At 40.8% G+C, this 17,332-nt stretch overlaps 1 protein-coding gene across 7 annotated transcripts in view; it reads left to right on the forward strand.

Moving 5' to 3' along the window:
- The window catches only part of SENP1 (SUMO specific peptidase 1), a 53,683-nt gene extending 36,884 nt beyond the window's left edge, over positions 1 to 16,799 (forward strand). For 6 of the 7 annotated variants that reach the window (XM_058742970.1, XM_058742971.1, XM_058742972.1 and 3 more), the window contains 5 exons: positions 8,918 to 9,121; positions 9,950 to 10,029; positions 10,969 to 11,053; positions 11,571 to 11,666; positions 12,612 to 16,799. In XM_058742970.1, coding sequence (XP_058598953.1) covers positions 8,918 to 9,121; positions 9,950 to 10,029; positions 10,969 to 11,053; positions 11,571 to 11,666; positions 12,612 to 12,674 — 528 coding nt within the window. In that variant the 3' untranslated portion in view covers positions 12,675 to 16,799. The remainder of the gene's footprint in view (positions 1 to 8,917; positions 9,122 to 9,949; positions 10,030 to 10,968; positions 11,054 to 11,570; positions 11,667 to 12,611) is intronic. The other variant, XM_058742973.1, reaches the window with a different exon arrangement.
- Positions 16,800 to 17,332: the final 533 nt, after the last annotated feature.

Below are 17,332 nucleotides of genomic sequence, written 5' to 3' on the forward strand. Positions count from 1 at the left end.
GATGATTCTACTTCTTAGAGGGCTTAAGCATTGTTTTATAAGTCTTCAGATAAATTTAGAAATACATGGAAATTATGTAGGCATACAAGTAAATGGATCTGACTTCTGCTTCTGGTCATGATAAAATAAAATGGATGAGGTTTACCCTTTCAGTTTAGCTAGAAAACTGAACAGAACATGAGACAACAATTTTCAGATGGTGGATAACAAGATCCCTGAGAGAAGGAAAATGAAAGGGATGAGCTGATGATTTCCCCACCTCACTAGGGTGGTATGTTGAGGGTAGAGAGCTGGAAGAAACTGGAAGTATCTGACAGTCTTGCCAAGTGGAGGAGACAATTCAGACATCAGGGAGGTGAAAGTCGCTAAGGTTTGTGAGGTACAATACTGAAGGGAGGGTGGCTGCACAAAGAGAAAGTCCCAGAGACATGCAGAGGCCCCACTTAAATCTTTGACTGAGCATTGATCTGTACGTACATAGAAAGAAAATACCAGAGGCTAGGGAAAGAACACCAGAAAAAAAGGAATCAGAACAAACCTCAAAGCTAACACAGGTGCTTAGAGTAGTTCGTATTCCAACCAGTTAGAGTGGAAAGGTCATGAGGCATTGAATAGAGCCTCAAAAGGATATTACCTCAGGAGTTGGGCCAAACTGGCCCTAGAATAGAGGCTACTCTGGACCTGTGGTAGCAAAGTTTAATTTAAGTCTTGAAAACTTGAAAATGAGTTGAATGACTTACCTGTATCACAGAACAAAAGCCCAACAATATTTAAAGAAATACAGGGGCGCCTGGGTGGCTCAGTCGGTTAAGCGTCCGACTTCAACTCAGGTCACGGTCTCGCGGTCCGTGAGTTCGAGCCCCGCGTCGGGCTCTGGGCTGGCTGATGGCTCAGAGCCTGGAGCCTGCTTCCGATTCTGTGTCTCCCTCTCTCTCTGCCCCTCCCCCGTTCATGCTCTGTCTCTCTCTGTCTCAAAAATAAATAAACGTTAAAAAAAAAATTTTAATAATAAAAAAGAAATACAAACATATTCTGGTAACAACAAAACCTAGTGACATGAAATCACAATATCCAGCATCCAATCAGATGTTACCAGGCATATAAGGTAGAGGGAAAATGCAACTTAGAACAAAGGAAAAAACAGTTACTAGAAATACCCAGAAATGACAAAAATGATAGAACTAGCTTACGTTGGCAGGATATTAAAGGGGATATTATAAATACATTCCATATGGTTAGGAATTTAGAGGAAAATTAACATTATGGTGAGAAAAATGGAAGATGTAAAAGAAGATTTCAGTTGAACTTAACAGGGATGAAAAATACAGTATCTGAAATAGAGAATGTATGAGGTAAGGTTAATAGTAGATTGGACCCTACAGAAGAAAAAAGTAGTGAATTACAATATATGGCAACAGGAACAATCCAAATGAAACAAAAGGCTGAAGAAAGATGAGTATCAATGAGCTGTGGAGCAATATTAAGCAGTCTGAGCATGTAATTAGAATCTCAGAAGGAAAGATGGGTGTAAGTGTTATCAGAAAAATGTTTGAAGATACAATGGTAGATTTTCCAACTTTGGAAACTTAAACACTGGCAGATTCAAGAAATTCAGCATACCCCAAGTAGAAGAGACACCACACCAAAAAGTATAATAATCAAGTTTCTGAAAACCAGTGGTAAAGAAAAACATAATAAAAGCAGCCAGAGGAAAATAGATACATTATATACTAAAGGAATATATAACGTGTTTCCAACAGAAGTAAGTGTAGGCCAGAAGACAGTGTAGCTACCTTTTTCAGATACTGAAGGAAAGGGGTGCCTGGGTGGCTCAGTCAGTTAAGCGTCTGACTCTTGATTTCTGCTCAGGTCATGACCTCATAATTTGTGGGTTTGAGCCCCACATTGGGGCTCTACACTGTCAGTGCTTGGGATTCTCTCTCTCTCTGCCCCACCCCCATCTCAAAAAATAAACTTAAAAAATTTTTAAGAAAAAGGTACTGAAGGGAAAAGAAAACTTGTCAACTTACATTCTGTACCCAGCAAATACATCTTTCAAAAAACAAGGGTGTACTTTTTTCAGACAAACAAATGCCGAGAGAATGCATCACTAACAGACCTGTCTTATAAGAAATATTAAAGGGTATTCTTCAGGCAAAAGGAAACTATGAGGTAGAAATTTGAATCTATACAAAGGAATGAAGAGCAGTGAAAATGTCCTCATTTTTTAATACCTCTGTAAGACAATTGACTAGTGAAAGCAGAAATAAGACAATGTATTGTGGGATTTGGAATATAAGATATGACAGTCATAATACAAAAGAGGGGGGAAGTGAAAGTACATACTAGCATAAGATTTTTACACAGTATGTGAAGTGGTATAGTGTTATATGAAGATAGATTGTCATAAGTTAAAGACCTATATTAAAAATCCTAGAGCAACCACTGAAAAACAAAAATAAAAAACAAAGAGGTATAGTTAATAAGCAAATAATGAAGATAAAATGGAATAAAAATACGCAATCCAATGGAAGCCAGGAAAAGAAGAAAAAAGATATGAAGAACAGACCCAGCAATATCAATAATCATATTAAATGTAAATGGTCTAAGCCAGCACACCCAGTAGAAATATAATGTGAGCCACATATGTAATTAAACATTTTTTTTAATGTTTATTTTTAAGAGAGAGAGAATGAGCAGGGGAGGGGCAGAGAGAGGGAAACACAGAGTTTGAAGCAGGCTTCAGGCTCTGAGCTGTCAGCACAGAGCCCGACACGGGGCTCAAACTCATGAACCATGAGATCATGACCTGAGCTGAAGTTGGATGCTTAACCGACCGCGCTATCTAGGTGCCCCTTAAATTTTCCAGTAGTCACATTGAAAAAAGTAAAAAGAAACAGGTAAAATTAATTTTAATAGTATATTTTACTTAACGTGATGTATGCAAAATGTGTCATTTTAGTGTATAGTAAATATTAAAATATTATTCAAGAGATATTTTTACCTCCCCTTTAAAATTTGTACATGGGGGGCCTGGGTGGCTCTGTCATTTGAACGTCAGACTCTCGATTTCAGCTCAGGTCATGATTCCAGGGTTGTGGGATCGAGCCCCACACCCAGCTCCGCTCTGAGTGTGGAGCATCCTTAAGATTGTCTCTCTCTCCATCTTAATGTTTCTCCATCTGTCCTTCTCCCCTGCTTGCATGCAAGTGTGCTATCTCTGTTAAAAAAAAAAAAAAAAAAAGCAGAACTGTCACAAGAAAGCAACCCATTTTGTTTTATTATTTATTTCAAATCCCTGTTTTTGCTTTTTTAAAATTTTTTTTAGTAATCTCTACACGTAACATGGGGCTCAACTCACAACCCTGAGATCAAGAGTTGTGTGCTTTTCCCACTGAGCCAACCAGGTGCCCCAAGAAACCCATTTTAAATGTGAAGACGCAGACAGTTAAAAGTAAAAGGATGCAAGTACTAGTCAAGAGAAAGATGAAATATAACTGTATTAATATCATATCAAGTAGAATACAGAGCAAGGAATATTACCAGTGACAGCCATTTCAAAAGGAATAGGTTCTTCAAGAGTACTTAACCTAGATATGTATACACCTAGTAACAGAACTTCAAAATATGTGAAGCAAAACTGATAGAACTGAAAGGAGAAATAGATAAATCTTTAATTACTGTTGGAGACTTTCGCATCTCTCTCAACAATCAATAGAAGAAGTAGAAAATCATTAAGGATATAAAAAGCCAGAGTAGGGGCACCTGGGTAGCTCAGTCAGTTGAGCATCTGACTCTTGGCTTCAGCTCAGGTCATGATCTCGCAGCTTCATGGATGCAAGCCCCACATTGGACTCTGTGCTAGCAGCACAGAGCCTGCTTGGAATTCTCTCTCCCTTTCTCTCTGCCCCTCCTCCACTCAGGCTGTGTCTGTCTCTCTCAAAATAAATAAATAAACTTAAAAAAACAAAAAAAAAAGCCAGAGTAGGTACCCAAATGCTTGTGGGCAGGAAACACTTCCTTCTCTACACAGCACTAAATATGCCCTATTCCATGTGGAGAGATAGGATGATGCTCTCCAGTCTCTTTATTTTCCCTCCAGGACCCTGTTCTTCCTATCATCCCTTACTAGTAATTTACATGGATGAATTAGGAAAAGAGCAAGCAGACATGTCTTTCCTTATTAATTATTGTCAATTATTTCCAAAGTGCAAAATCATTAGACTGTTGGAATTTTGTATTTCTGACTTCTTTCCAGCTAGGGAAACACCATAAGGAAAAGACTCATAGCATTTATGGGGAGTGAGGGAGTACAGGTGAATTAAGGTAGAATCTATGTAGCAGACTGACTACACTGATGACAAACCTAACTAGCCAGGCAGACTAATTACCTATTTTGTAAGTCTCATCTCTGAAAGGAAAGAAATGTCTTTCAACTATCCTGTATCACAATAGCCTTGTGTATAGAGAAGTTAGTCTTACTTGATTGATAGTAGGGAAGTAAGAAGTAAGACATAATAAGTGATATACTAAGATCATCTGACTTTTATTGCAGAATCAGCATCTGAAATCAGAGCACATAACTCTGCCTAGCATTCTGACTTTTGTAACAAAAGTGGAAATGGAGAATTAGTAGTGATCACAGCTTCCTGGTTGTTTCCAAGAAGCCGTTAAATTTAAGTGATGCTCAGTAAAGAGAGCAAAACATTTAATGTAAAACATTAAGCCCAACTAGTCAAGCCTAGCACAGGGAATAGGTTTTCCTTAGGGAATAAAAAGTGATTCCACTAGGCAAAATGAGATAAATCAGGTGAATATGATGTGTCTACCATATGCTCTGTACTCTTACATGTAGAATAGTGATCAGATTGGAAATTTCGGTGTTTCTAACATGACTTACTGGTAGGTTCCACATCATTATAGTTATCTCTCAAAGGTGTTTCTTAATAGAACTAGTCCTTTTGATAAACCAGGGATTTATGCAGGGTCATAGGGAGAATAGTAATTGAAGTTATCACAACTCCATAAAAATAGATGTTGTCTGTGTTTGTCTAAAACTTTGGCAGTAATTCTAATAAATAATTTGTTACTTGAATTTGCATGTGAGAAAAATCCTGGGTATGTGTTCACAGTGAGGGATGCAATACACAGAGCTTACCTGAAGTCTGCCTTCTGTATTAATTAGGTTAGATCTTAGGGGCAAATGACCTGACTCATAAGTGCTGCTGGTCTTATCTCTGTGGTTTGTGGTTGACAAGGATAGATTTAATTTAACCATCAGAATAGGGAGGTCAAGTTGAAAACGTAGAAAAGTAAAACAGGGAAAATGGCTCCCCCCAAATTTGCCTTGGTCTCTGCTTAGGAGCACTGCTAAGCCCAGGACTTTCAGAACATTTTCTAAGCCAGTTAGAAAGGTTTAATGTGTAGAATTGGGAAGGGTTAAAAGTTAAGATAGTATTGTTATTGAAATGTTTTACTTCTAAATGGATGAGAAAACAATAGTTTAGCTGGTTTACTGGGTGAGAAGGAAGATACAAATAGCAGTGGTCATTTATGTCATTGTGGTAACATACAGGAAAAATATTGAGTCCTTAGTTTGAAAACATTGTAGGCTTCTTTTTTTAAAAGTGAAGCTTTTCCAGCTTCAGCCTGGCAGCTCTTCAAATAAAATCACAAAGGAACAAGACACTATAAACAACAGTCCCACCCCTCAAAAAGCACTGCATAGACAAGCAGGCGCTCATGGCCAAGGCTGTGAAGGCAGGAGGAGGGGCAGCCCCTTAGTCACTGGAGCCGCAGCGGGCATACAGACAAGTGTGGGCCCCAAAAAGAGTGACAAGTGGACCAACACTGGCAGTTGTCCCCACATACTGGTATATTGGCAAGACAAACACAGCACAGGGCTGATTTACTACTTTTAGCCCCCTTATTTCAAGGGGAATTCAAGATCTTCTGGCACTAAGAGAGTCTTGTGTGCAAAAAAGCTCTCACTATAGGAGGGGAGAGACCCTTTTCTTCACAAAACACAAGCAAATGCTCTATCACTGCTTCTCTTTCATCTTAAACACTGTGATCCCTTCTCTCATTTCTTTTTCCTTCATCTTCAGCCCTCCTCTGTGAGATGACACGTAGGATTCTTTTTGTTCTCTAACTCCTAGCTTGTTTTTTTTGGTATGATTGTGTCTTGGCTGACCTATGGCAATTTTCCTCATTTGGACAGAGTAATAGCTGAAAAACTGAGGAAACTTGGATCTTCGTTCTGCCTCAGATGTCAGATTATACATCCTCAGTTAATGGGAAGGAACATTGAGGCCACCAAGCTCCCTCCTACTGGGATACAGGGGAAGTGAAAAAGAGCCCAGATCACTCCTTAGAGCTAATTAACAAGCTGACTTTGGAGGAGGTCCTTTCCCTCACAGTGGACAGACCTTGGTTGGAGGCAGAACTGAAGCGATGGAAGAGGGATTCTCAAAGGAATTAGACAATGTGGTATCCTGATCATTAGGTCTCTTTTCTTCTTAAGTTGGGTTGGCCTTCAGCTTTATAGTCCATGCTTTTACAATTAAAACATAAAAATAAAAAACCTAACAATCCAGGCTGTGTAAGTCTAATTTCATTGGTTTCTAGAACTCCTTCCTCCTAGGAAAATCATGGGTAGCATGATACTCATTTATGTCATCCTTTTTTACTTCAGGGTAATGATCCCAAAGGTGATGCTCCTCTGATAGACACCTAAGGGAGATACCTCTTCATGGCTTTCATGTGCTTGGGCCTCCTTATCTCTGCCTGATTCTTTCCATCTCCTGCTCGAGTCCTTATTGCCTTTTAGAGTACATGACTTGTCTGCACCATGGAAAATTTGGCTTACAGTGAATGGCAGTCATCTGCCTATTCATTTCACCCCTTGGATTGAAGGGTTTAGCCTCGTAACATGGCTAATGCTGTGGGATGAGTAGAATACCAGAGGAATCAATCCTTTCTTGCTGATTTTTTTCTCACTAGAGAATGTAGTTTATAGCCTAGAAATCTGTGCCTGTTGGACAAGTCTTCCTGCATTCCTGGCTGCCTTTCACAGGCCTAGAATCATCGTTAGCACCATTATCCTTGGGGGCAGAATTAGATTGAAAGCCTCCATTTGAGAAATCTGTGATCCTAATTATGTTTTGATTCATTATCATTATTTAAAATAACTGAGCTCCTGTTATCTATTGGGCATCACACTAGGCAGAGGATTAGCCACAACCCAAGTCCTCTGGACCTGTTGGGCCTGTTGCTCAGACTTCAGAGATGCAGGCAGAACAGTGTCTGTCTTCAGTCCTAGTCTTCCCTCCCACCCCCACCCTCAGAGCTCTGCTTCAAGGCGAGTGTGGTTTCCCTGCAGCTGCCTAGGCGTCCTCTTCTATAGGCCCTTTCTCTAGTCTAGACCATGTTTTGGTGTGTTCCTGGCAGTGTTCCCTGCTGCCTACCCAGTATGTAGTTGCCTACTGTTGGGCAGTAGCTCACTGCTCTGGCATCCTAGTGTGTAAATATTTGTCAAAGGACAGGGGCGTTTTCCCATTCCCCAAAAAGCATTCTGAAAAATGTGCCTGTTTTCTTAGTCATATTTCCAAGCTGTGGATCAGTTAGCCCATTCATTCCTTGCAGTTGACAGACACTGGCCTGGCCTTAGCTGGCCACATAAAGTCGGTATGCAGTAACTTCCGGCACGGTAACTTTCAGGCTTGAGTACCACGGTGTCTTGGACCTACAGGAACCATAGTGGACACGGTCAATATTAGAGAATACGTTGTTTCATTAACAGAAAGTATCACGTATCTTCCATAATGTGAATTAAATTTCTTTCGCTCATACTTGATACTGGAGGCATAAATAGAGTCAACAAAAATGAGAAAGCTAACCATATAGATTCTGGAGGAGAACTTTACTCTTCATGTTTGTGACTGGGCTTTCAGGTCTCATGTAATGTAGGTTTTTATACAACATCCGTGTCTGCCTCTGTAAAGGTACAGTGCTGAGCTGTCAGTTTAGAGGTGTTTTTCCCAGTGCGGTTGATGGTTTATCCTGTCACTCAATTCTACTTGAGACCAAAGCAGTTTGCCTCTGCAAGATGGCTTATTAGGCTGAAAAGGCAGTCTTTAGCCATGGAACAGTTTTCTGTCTGTGCAAAATCACGTGACCCACATGTAAGGATTGAACTGTTGGTCTTAGCTATTATACTAGACTGTGAGCTCAGGATTTCTTTAAGTTGTTCACCCAGCCTCAGTAGATTAAAGTAACTACTAATGTGTCTTATCAAAATGTTTGGCTCCTTCCTTTCCTTTTCTCTTAAGTCTCGCCTTCTAGCACCACTTCCTCCTCACTCTTGTTTTTTGACCTAATCCTCAGTCTTCTACAGATCTGACCAGCATGCTCTCCTATGGATCCTACAACCCATAATGTGTGTGTGTGTGTGTGTGTGTGTGTGTGTGTGTGTGTGTTCACTTTTTCTGTTTTCACTGTTTACAAGTACCTCAACCCTCCAGAATTTTTTTTTTTTTTCAACGTTTTTTATTTATTTTTGGGACAGAGAGAGACAGAGCATGAACGGGGGAGGGGCAGAGAGAGAGGGAGACACAGAATCGGAAACAGGCTCCAGGCTCCGAGCCATCAGCCCAGAGCCTGATGCGGGGCTCGAACTCACGGACCGCGAGATCGTGACCTGGCTGAAGTCGGACGCTTAACCGACTGCGCCACCCAGGCGCCCCATCAACCCTCCAGAATTTGATCTAGGGGCATGAGGCTGTTGGGTGTTGAAGTCTTAATTGATTAGGAAACAATAATATATGCTGTGCAAAACAGCAACTGCTTTTCCTTCATAAAATACAACTGTTTTGAAAGGACTGAATATCTATTTTAATACATAAATTTCTTCCCATAGATCATCAATTTCTACATGAATATGTTGATGGAGCGAAGTAAAGAGAAGGGATTACCAAGTGTGCATGCATTTAATACCTTTTTTTTCACTAAGTTAAAAACGGCTGGTTATCAGGCAGTGAAACGTTGGACAAAGAAAGTGGATGTGTTTTCTGTTGACATTCTTTTGGTGCCCATTCACCTGGGAGTGCACTGGTGTCTTGCTGTGAGTACCTCTCCTTTAATCAAATTTAAAAGAAATCTACATGATTATAGAATATACAGAGTAGTGAGTAGTAATTCTACATTTTCACTGGATGATTGTGAGAAAGAATAGTATTTAGTTGGCTGAAAATTGGATAGATCAATGAACTTCCTGTCAAGAGTGGGAGATACTTAGACTTTGAAGAAAGTTGTGGAATTTCCTTTTCTGGAAATATTTAAAAGGGAGTTGTAAGTCTATAAACAGCCTCAAGGCAAGGCATGGGGAGAAAAAGTGACTTTTTATGATGCTGCCAACTCAGATTCTGTGACTATTGTTTTCTGCCTAATCATGATTTGCATACTTGGTAATTTAATACTTTTTATGACCCTGAGAACATGAATACATTAGCTTAATATATTAACAAAAATATAAAAGTTATTTCACAATCTATTTTGAATTACATTTTAAAAGCATAAAGCCAAAGAGAAATTCTGTACTTAAAGAACAAAACCCCAAATCTTTTACCATCTTTCTGACACTGTGTGGAAATGATTTTATTCATCTTACAGTCTCTGAAGAGCATGTGTGTCTTCACTGTTGTCTGCATTGCAGATGAAGAACCTACATACGAGAAAAAGATTTCAGGGCCACTAATGAGGTCACCATAGTTCCATGTAAATAATCCCCTTCTTCTTTCCTCACAGCTTAAGCATGGTATAATGCAGAGTATCAGTTAAACTTGTTGTGATTTCACAAGAAATCTGGCAAAAGGCTCTAAATTCCAGGGAAGGGAAAAGCTGAGAAACCACTTTTCTTCATTTTATAAACACGCAGATTTTTTATTCCCAGGTTGTGGACTTTCGAAAGAAGAATATTACCTATTACGACTCTATGGGTGGGATAAACAATGAAGCCTGCAGGATCCTCCTGTAAGTAGGGAGTTGAGGACAAAAGAGTTTGGTGTCAGGGCATATGTTGTGTTTTTCCAGCTGTTGAACTCAGTTCTTTTGTTACCGTCAATGGAGTGATTAATAAAGAAAATTTTCATATTAAGAATGGATATTTTATGTCTGAGTAAGTCAAGTTTAATAGTAATATATTGATACCCCAAATATATGGGACAACTGTTGTCCCAGTGCACTAAAAATAATGAGTGAGTCAATATGTATATATAGATATAGAAACTACTTAGAAATCATCTAATCCACCCTCCTAATTTTTCAGATGAAGAAATCAAGACTCACAGAGGTGACTTTGATATGCTCAGGTCCTACTAGTTAGTGGCTCAACTGGGAACCAGAATGCAAATCTCTTTATACCCTTTATCTGTTTCTCTTTCCAAAATGCCTATTCCTCACTGTACCACTGTACCACTCTGGTGGCCAGGAGGAGGTAGGTTCCAGAATGGTGAACAGTTTGCACTTAAGAAAAGTGCTGTATATGAGGTATGCACTCATCAAGTTGTGATTTGGATTGAATTTTCACACAGGAGAGTCAAAATTAAAATAGTGAATAAATGTCTTGATATTGCTAGAGAAATCTTCTTCCACAAGACTGAGTTCTAAAGGACCATATAAACCAGGGAAAAGAATCAAAACTCATTCCTCAGGATGAGTAGCAGGTAGCAGGAACCTGGGTGTCAGAGGCAGAGGTCATGTTTCTCTTGGGTTGCCAGGGTGGGCATGAATTATGGGGAGTTGCAGGGGAAGTTTAGGAGTCCAGAGATTCCCTGCCCAGCATTGCATTATATACTGTTTTCCCCAGAAGTGCAAACAAAACCCTTCTTAAGGATTGTTAGCCCCATTCTTAAGGTGGCAGCTGTCCTCAGTGTTCCCACAGCTCATCTCATTCTCTCCCAATGCCTTTAGCCAATACCTAAAGCAAGAAAGCATTGACAAGAAAAGGAAAGAGTTTGACACCAATGGCTGGCAGCTCTTCAGCAAGAAAAGCCAGGTACATTTCATCTTGATAAAGTAGAAATCCTGGGAAGACAAGGTTTTACTGCTTGATTTCCAGGGACCTTCTATCTTAGTGTCTAGCCTGACTTCAGCTTGGTTGTTTGGTTCCTCAGGGAAGATAGAGTAAGTTCTGTGGGAAAACTGGTAATGTGTTTCTCATGCAGAACTAGGTTTTCTAAATGCCCAGCTATTTTGCTGAGCTTTTCACTCCTGTGGGAAATGTTTGCTGATTAGCCGTTGTGGGAGGGACTAGTCTTTACATCCTTGGGTGTCATGGAAGTCTAAGAGAGTCTCCTGTGTTATTAATAGGAAGATTAATATTAATATGAAGACCTGACTGAGATGCTATATTTTTTCCTCTGAGCTTCTGTTGTTCTGGGTGGTGGACTTAGGGTCATCTCTTCAAAATTCAGGGACACCTATAACATTTGTATTATTTGGTTCTTATTTATAATCTAATTAGAAGGAAAGAAGTTTGGAACAATGTTACCTTTTCGTTTTTGATCTTTCAGGAAATTCCACAGCAGATGAATGGAAGTGATTGTGGCATGTTTGCCTGCAAATATGCTGACTGCATTACCAAAGACAGACCAATCAACTTCACACAGGTGAGCTGAGCCTTCAGGAAGGAGCCCTGTGACCACCCTGTCTCCAGGCTGCCCGATAGATGTATTTTCATCCACTTGCTCTGCTTATGGGACTCTGTCTGTGGCTCATAACACTGGTGGTTACTGCCTGTACCACATCACAAGAAAAAGGATAGTGATAGGCTACATCCTGGGTTATCTTACATCACGTATTGTAGTCAAGGAATCCTGGTCACTAGCAGATTCTTCTTCTCTCTCTCCCCGACCTACCTCAATTCCTATAGGAAACAGAGAACTGGGACCAGAGCACGTTTTCTTCATTTTCTCTTTATTTAGTTAGCAGTCAGGTTTTGGAACAGGCCACACCTTGAACTCCTAGTGTATTTGTCATGTTGCCTTCCTCCTCTCTGCCCCTCACCTGATACACCTGATCATTCTTCTCTTAGTTTGTGATTGTTTATTTCTGTCCATGTGGTCCTTCAGAGACCAGAGTGGATTGAGACTAGAGATTATGGTTTATTCTGTGTCCTTCACTTCATATTAATGGTTTTACCAGACTTTTCCACCATAGCCCTTGAGTGGAGCTGATTCTTGCAGTTCCTATAACTCTTCCCCTAAAAAGTGAATTTTTGATTTTTGGGCCTTAGACTCCTATCTTCTTCAGGGTTCAACATAGAGGACTTGATAGACACCATTCTCAAAATTCTTAGAGAAGTTCAGGTATAGCCTGGGGACTTCTAGCAATGCCCAATAAAATTTGTAAGGCCACAACAATGGAAAAGAGCAATAGAGATAGCAGTAGAAAACAATAGAAGAAAATTACATGTAATCAAGAATTGAGCAATTTGAAAGACCAGAAGTGCAACTGAGGCTCTTTTAGTTGTAAATCTTGAGAAGGGAAGAAAGGAGTATTGGGTCTGGGTAAAAACAATGAAAAAAATTAAGTGTATCTCTGTGTCCCTACAGCAACACATGCCATACTTCCGGAAGCGGATGGTCTGGGAGATTCTCCACCGAAAGCTCTTGTGAAGACTGTCTCAGTTAGCCGACATTGACCTTGCGGGGGACCAGCTCTTTGTTGTCTATAGCCAGAGACCTTGGAGACAGCTGCTCCCAACCCTCTGTTCTTGTAAAGCCCTTGATCCTGGACCAGGCCCTGGCGAGATGCATTCACAAGCACATCTGCCTTTCCTTTTGTATCTCAGATACTATTTTTGCAAAGAAACTTTGGTGCTGTGAAAGGGGTGAGGGACATCCCTAAGCTGAAGAGAGAGACTGCTTTTCACTTCTTCAGTTCTGCCATCTTGTTTTCAAAGGGCTCCAGCCTCACTCAGTCCCTAATTTGGGGGCCGAGAGAAGCTTGGACAGATTCTTGGTTTCATATAAACTCTTGTTAGGCCTTACTAAGAGGTAGGAAAGGGCACGGGCAAAAAGGTAGGGATGAAAACCACCAGCATATACACGCACACATACATACACACAGGATTTTCAAGATGTGTTGTCAGGAAAGTGACTGTAAACTGGACTTTGGGTCACATGCATAAGTCCCTCCTCCAGGATTTTCCCTATTTATATGCCTCTTTGTGAAATCCGTCTGCTTCTGTACAAGGCTATTTTATCATCTGTAGCTTCCTCCCATCCTGAGGCACAGCACATGAGCCCTGGGTGGACCCCAAAGTCCCAGGCAGTCCTTTCCTTAAAGCAGGGGTTTGCATGTGCTCACAACACATGATATGGGGAAGACCCACCCAGGGAGCGGTTTAGTGGAGCAACAAAGGCACCACTTTTACTGCCGCCTACTTCTGACCAAGAAGAAGGACCTCAGTCTTTAGCATAAAATTCCAGCATTGGATGAATGCAGGTCTAGTTTGGTCTGTGGCTAGTTAGTTTAAATATGTTTCTAACCACAGAGAATTTCATATATATATATATATATATATATATATATATATATATATATATATATATATATTTCACAGGGATACGTGTTTTTTTAAAAGGCTGAATGTGTTCACCACTTTAGCCTGTAGATTTATTTCCATTTTCCAAATTTAGCTCTAGCACGCACAGAGCCCAGCCCCTATGTGTAGGGTGTTTGTGGACTTCCTAACAATATTTTGAGGCCTGAATGAACTTTGGCTTAGGGGTAGAGGTTACAGAGGGAGGCAAGATTTTCAACTGGAAAACGGGTGGAATTTGGACTGATCGACTTGAGACTAAAAAAACCGCTATTCCTTTTGTTCTTTCTAGCATCTCCCCCACCCACCGAGCGCTCCTCAGGCTAGATAGTGAAACGATCCAATGCCAGTGTCATTTTGTACTTCAGTTCCAAAATAGGAACGTTTTATACTTTTTTCTGTATTGTAATAGGTAGTTTTGTATGAAATATTTTCTCTTCTTCCCTTGTACCCCATCCTTTCCAACATTGTGCTTTCTCTCTGGGCTTATTTGAAAATTTTACTCTGTTTTATACCAAGCTTGTTTAGTACATTTTTCTATGTTTTACCACAGGTTACAATTTGAAAAGAAAACTATTTTTTTTAAATATTCCATTGTTAACTGAATGTTACTGTTTCCACTCCAGCAACTAGATGTCCTACCTTTTTCATAACTGCCTGCGTTTTTGGGGAAGACCACCTTTTCTTTCTTTCCTTCCTTCTTTCTTTCATTTTCTTTTTCTTTCTTTCTTTCTTTCTTTCTTTCTTTCTTTCTTTCTTTCTTTCTTTCTTTCTTTCTTTCTTGTGTTTTTCTATAGGAAATAAATAGCTTTCTATTTATGAGTTGCTGAGACCTTTCACATTCTCTGTTAGAAAGCTATGGCATGCAGGCTCATTGTAGGACTCCTGTACATGGATTCTTGGTACTTAATGTATTTCAGTGGCAACTTGAAAGGTGGCAATATGGTATAGATTCTGATTATGAATCAGAAGACCTGAGTTTTTTCAGGTGCTCTTGCTACTGTCTGGGGGACTCAGAACAAGATAGTTCTCTGTATTTATTATTTGTCCATTTAGATAACATCTGTCTTACCTTCCTCACAGACTTTTTGTACAGACCAAAGCAACAAATATTTATTGCCATGTATAACAGAAAATGAAACATGCAACAAAAGCACTTTGAAAAATATATAAGGAATTGTTGAGCCTGTGTGAACGTGGACCCCCTTTCTGGTCAATACATTTTTGTACAAGGGGAAGTTAGTGATCCTGAGACCACCCTACATGGGTGGACCAAGCTGAGACATAGGTTGTAGCCCAGAGTGGCTCAATGGGAACCACCCATTTGACTATATTTGGGTCTATATTTGACTTCTATGGTGGGCTATTTTTCCAGAGAGCTAGCCACAAGATCAGGACTAGCATCTGGAAACTTAATTTCTCCTTTATTTAAGGGTGGGCTTTGATGACCAGGGAGGGGAAAAAAAGAGGTTCTTGCATTACATGGCTAAGGGCATGCTACCAATATCTTATTTAAATTGCTTTAAACTAAAGCCTATTGCTTTCCTTTTCTCCTATCTTCCATTCTTCTCTGTGCTCAGTGCTCGTAATGACCTACCTCCCCTTAAAAAGGAACACTCGAGAGATGATGAACTCTATCTAGATATAGAGCCTTCAACAGAAACCACAGTCCCAACAATCACTCCTGGACCCTGTACAGAGAAAATCAGAACATTTGAGAATACATGGCCCAAGGCATGGAGGTTAGTTCTGTCCCATTTTTTTGCCTGGGACCCAACGTTGCTCCTGGGAGTCCTGTTTGGGGTTGAATGTAAGAGTTCTTTTCCCTCTTCCTCTCCATCATGGAGACTGTGTATAAATGTGTAAATTGACTTCTCTATATATGAGATGCTTCATACTTGTGTGTGGTATCAAATTTTCTTTAGCCCCTCTAATTGTGTAATTGTGCCAGCATCTTCTACCCACTGTCCCTAGCAATGTTAGCCCCAAGTTTTAGTGTCCTGGGGCAGACACAGGTAGCCTGAAAAAGTACTGCCAGCAACCCCATCCCATATTCTGTCCATCACCACCTGGGTTCACATGGCTTATAAAAGGCCTAGAGGAGAAGGAGAGGGTTCACTTAAGAGCACCAGTGTTTTTAATGTTTCGGCTTCTGGTCATTCTCCCTTGCCATCCCTCCAGCTCTCAAATATGTCTTCAGAGTAAGAGAGACAGATAACTGACACTTAGACTTTGTCTTCTCCCTTGCTCCACCTGGATGGGCCAGGGCAAGGTAGAATATAGAGTCTCAGGCCCTGTCGGTGATTCAAACAGGCTATATGCTGAGCCCCTGGAGAAGTTGCCATGTTTCCCTGCCCAGGAGGAACCTGCCCATAGCTTCAAATTCATCCTAAAATTTTGGAGGGGACAAATAAGGCTGAGCCAGCATCTTTCCTTATAGCCCAGGGCCTATTTCACCTGTGCTGAGTCCTAACACTAACTATTAAAGAGCCCATCTAGTAAGACTACCATTCCCAGCTTTGGAGATGAGGAGAGACCTAGGGGTATGTGGGGTCATGCTGGTCATCCACTCATGAATCCCCTGTAGAATATAAAAGAGAAACTAGAAGACTTTGAGCCAGAAAATAAACCTTAAGATAATGTTAGTGCAGGCTGCCTCTTTGGTCTGTTGGGGATAGGGTAGGGATAATTCCAATTATGAGTGGTTGGACCAAATATCTAGAGTCTTGTCAAAGTCTAAGATTCTGAAACATTGAGGGCCATAATCCTGCTTGGAATAGAATTCAGTCAAGGTAAAGATTCAAAGTTTAAGGCCAGTATGAATATGGCTTCGTCATAATAATAAGGCCCAGGTCAGAGTGTCATCCTAATGCAACAGATCATAGCTGTTGCCTTTTCTCCATTCTCAGCTGACGAGTAGCCATCAACTGCTTGACTCCTGGAGAATGTCCTTACCCCTCTGCAGAACCGGAGTGTCCAGAAGGGAAAGTTTGAGAAAGAGAGGTACATGGAGCCCAGGGTCTTCAATCCGCTGGACACCCTTCATTCAGTTTACTCCTATGTTCCTTTCACAAGTACCTGTAGAGCACACACAGACCCAAATCCCCATCTGCCTGAAGCCTTCCCTGATTGCATTATCTTAAAATCTCTTACTAGACCGCTGCAGCCCTTATAATCAGAAAATGATATAATTCCACATGGTATTTGTATTGTATTCTTTTAAAAAAATTTTTTTTAATGTTTATTTTTGGTTGAGAGGAAGAGCATGCATGAGTGGGGGAGGGACAGAGAGAGAGGGAGACACAGGATCCGAAGCAGGCTCTAGGCTCTGAGCTGTCAGCACAGAGCCCGATGTGGGGTTCAAACTCACGGACTGCGAGATCATGACCTGAGCTGGAGTCGGACACTGAGCCGTCTGAGCCACCCAGGCACCCCTGTAGTCTGTCTTTTACATCAGGAATGGTCTGAGACCCATTGCCACAGAGGGCAGGTGAATGATTTGGTGCCTTTTCTTCAAGCCAAGAGTGCGAGCTGCTTCTCTGGCTGGCCAGGGAGGAATGGGGGTAATTGCATTAAACACTGACTCAGAAAGACAGCATTTTGAGGATCAGAGAAGGAGGGCTGCCTATGGCAGCCTGCAGTGGGGCTGCACCTCCTTTGTGGTTCCAAACAGGTCATCTTTGGTCCAACACCTAAAGCCCCACTCGGTCCTTGCACATCTTCCTTGGC

Source organism: Neofelis nebulosa, chromosome 8 (assembly GCF_028018385.1).
Source record: "Neofelis nebulosa isolate mNeoNeb1 chromosome 8, mNeoNeb1.pri, whole genome shotgun sequence".
Taxonomy (NCBI): domain Eukaryota; kingdom Metazoa; phylum Chordata; class Mammalia; order Carnivora; family Felidae; genus Neofelis; species Neofelis nebulosa.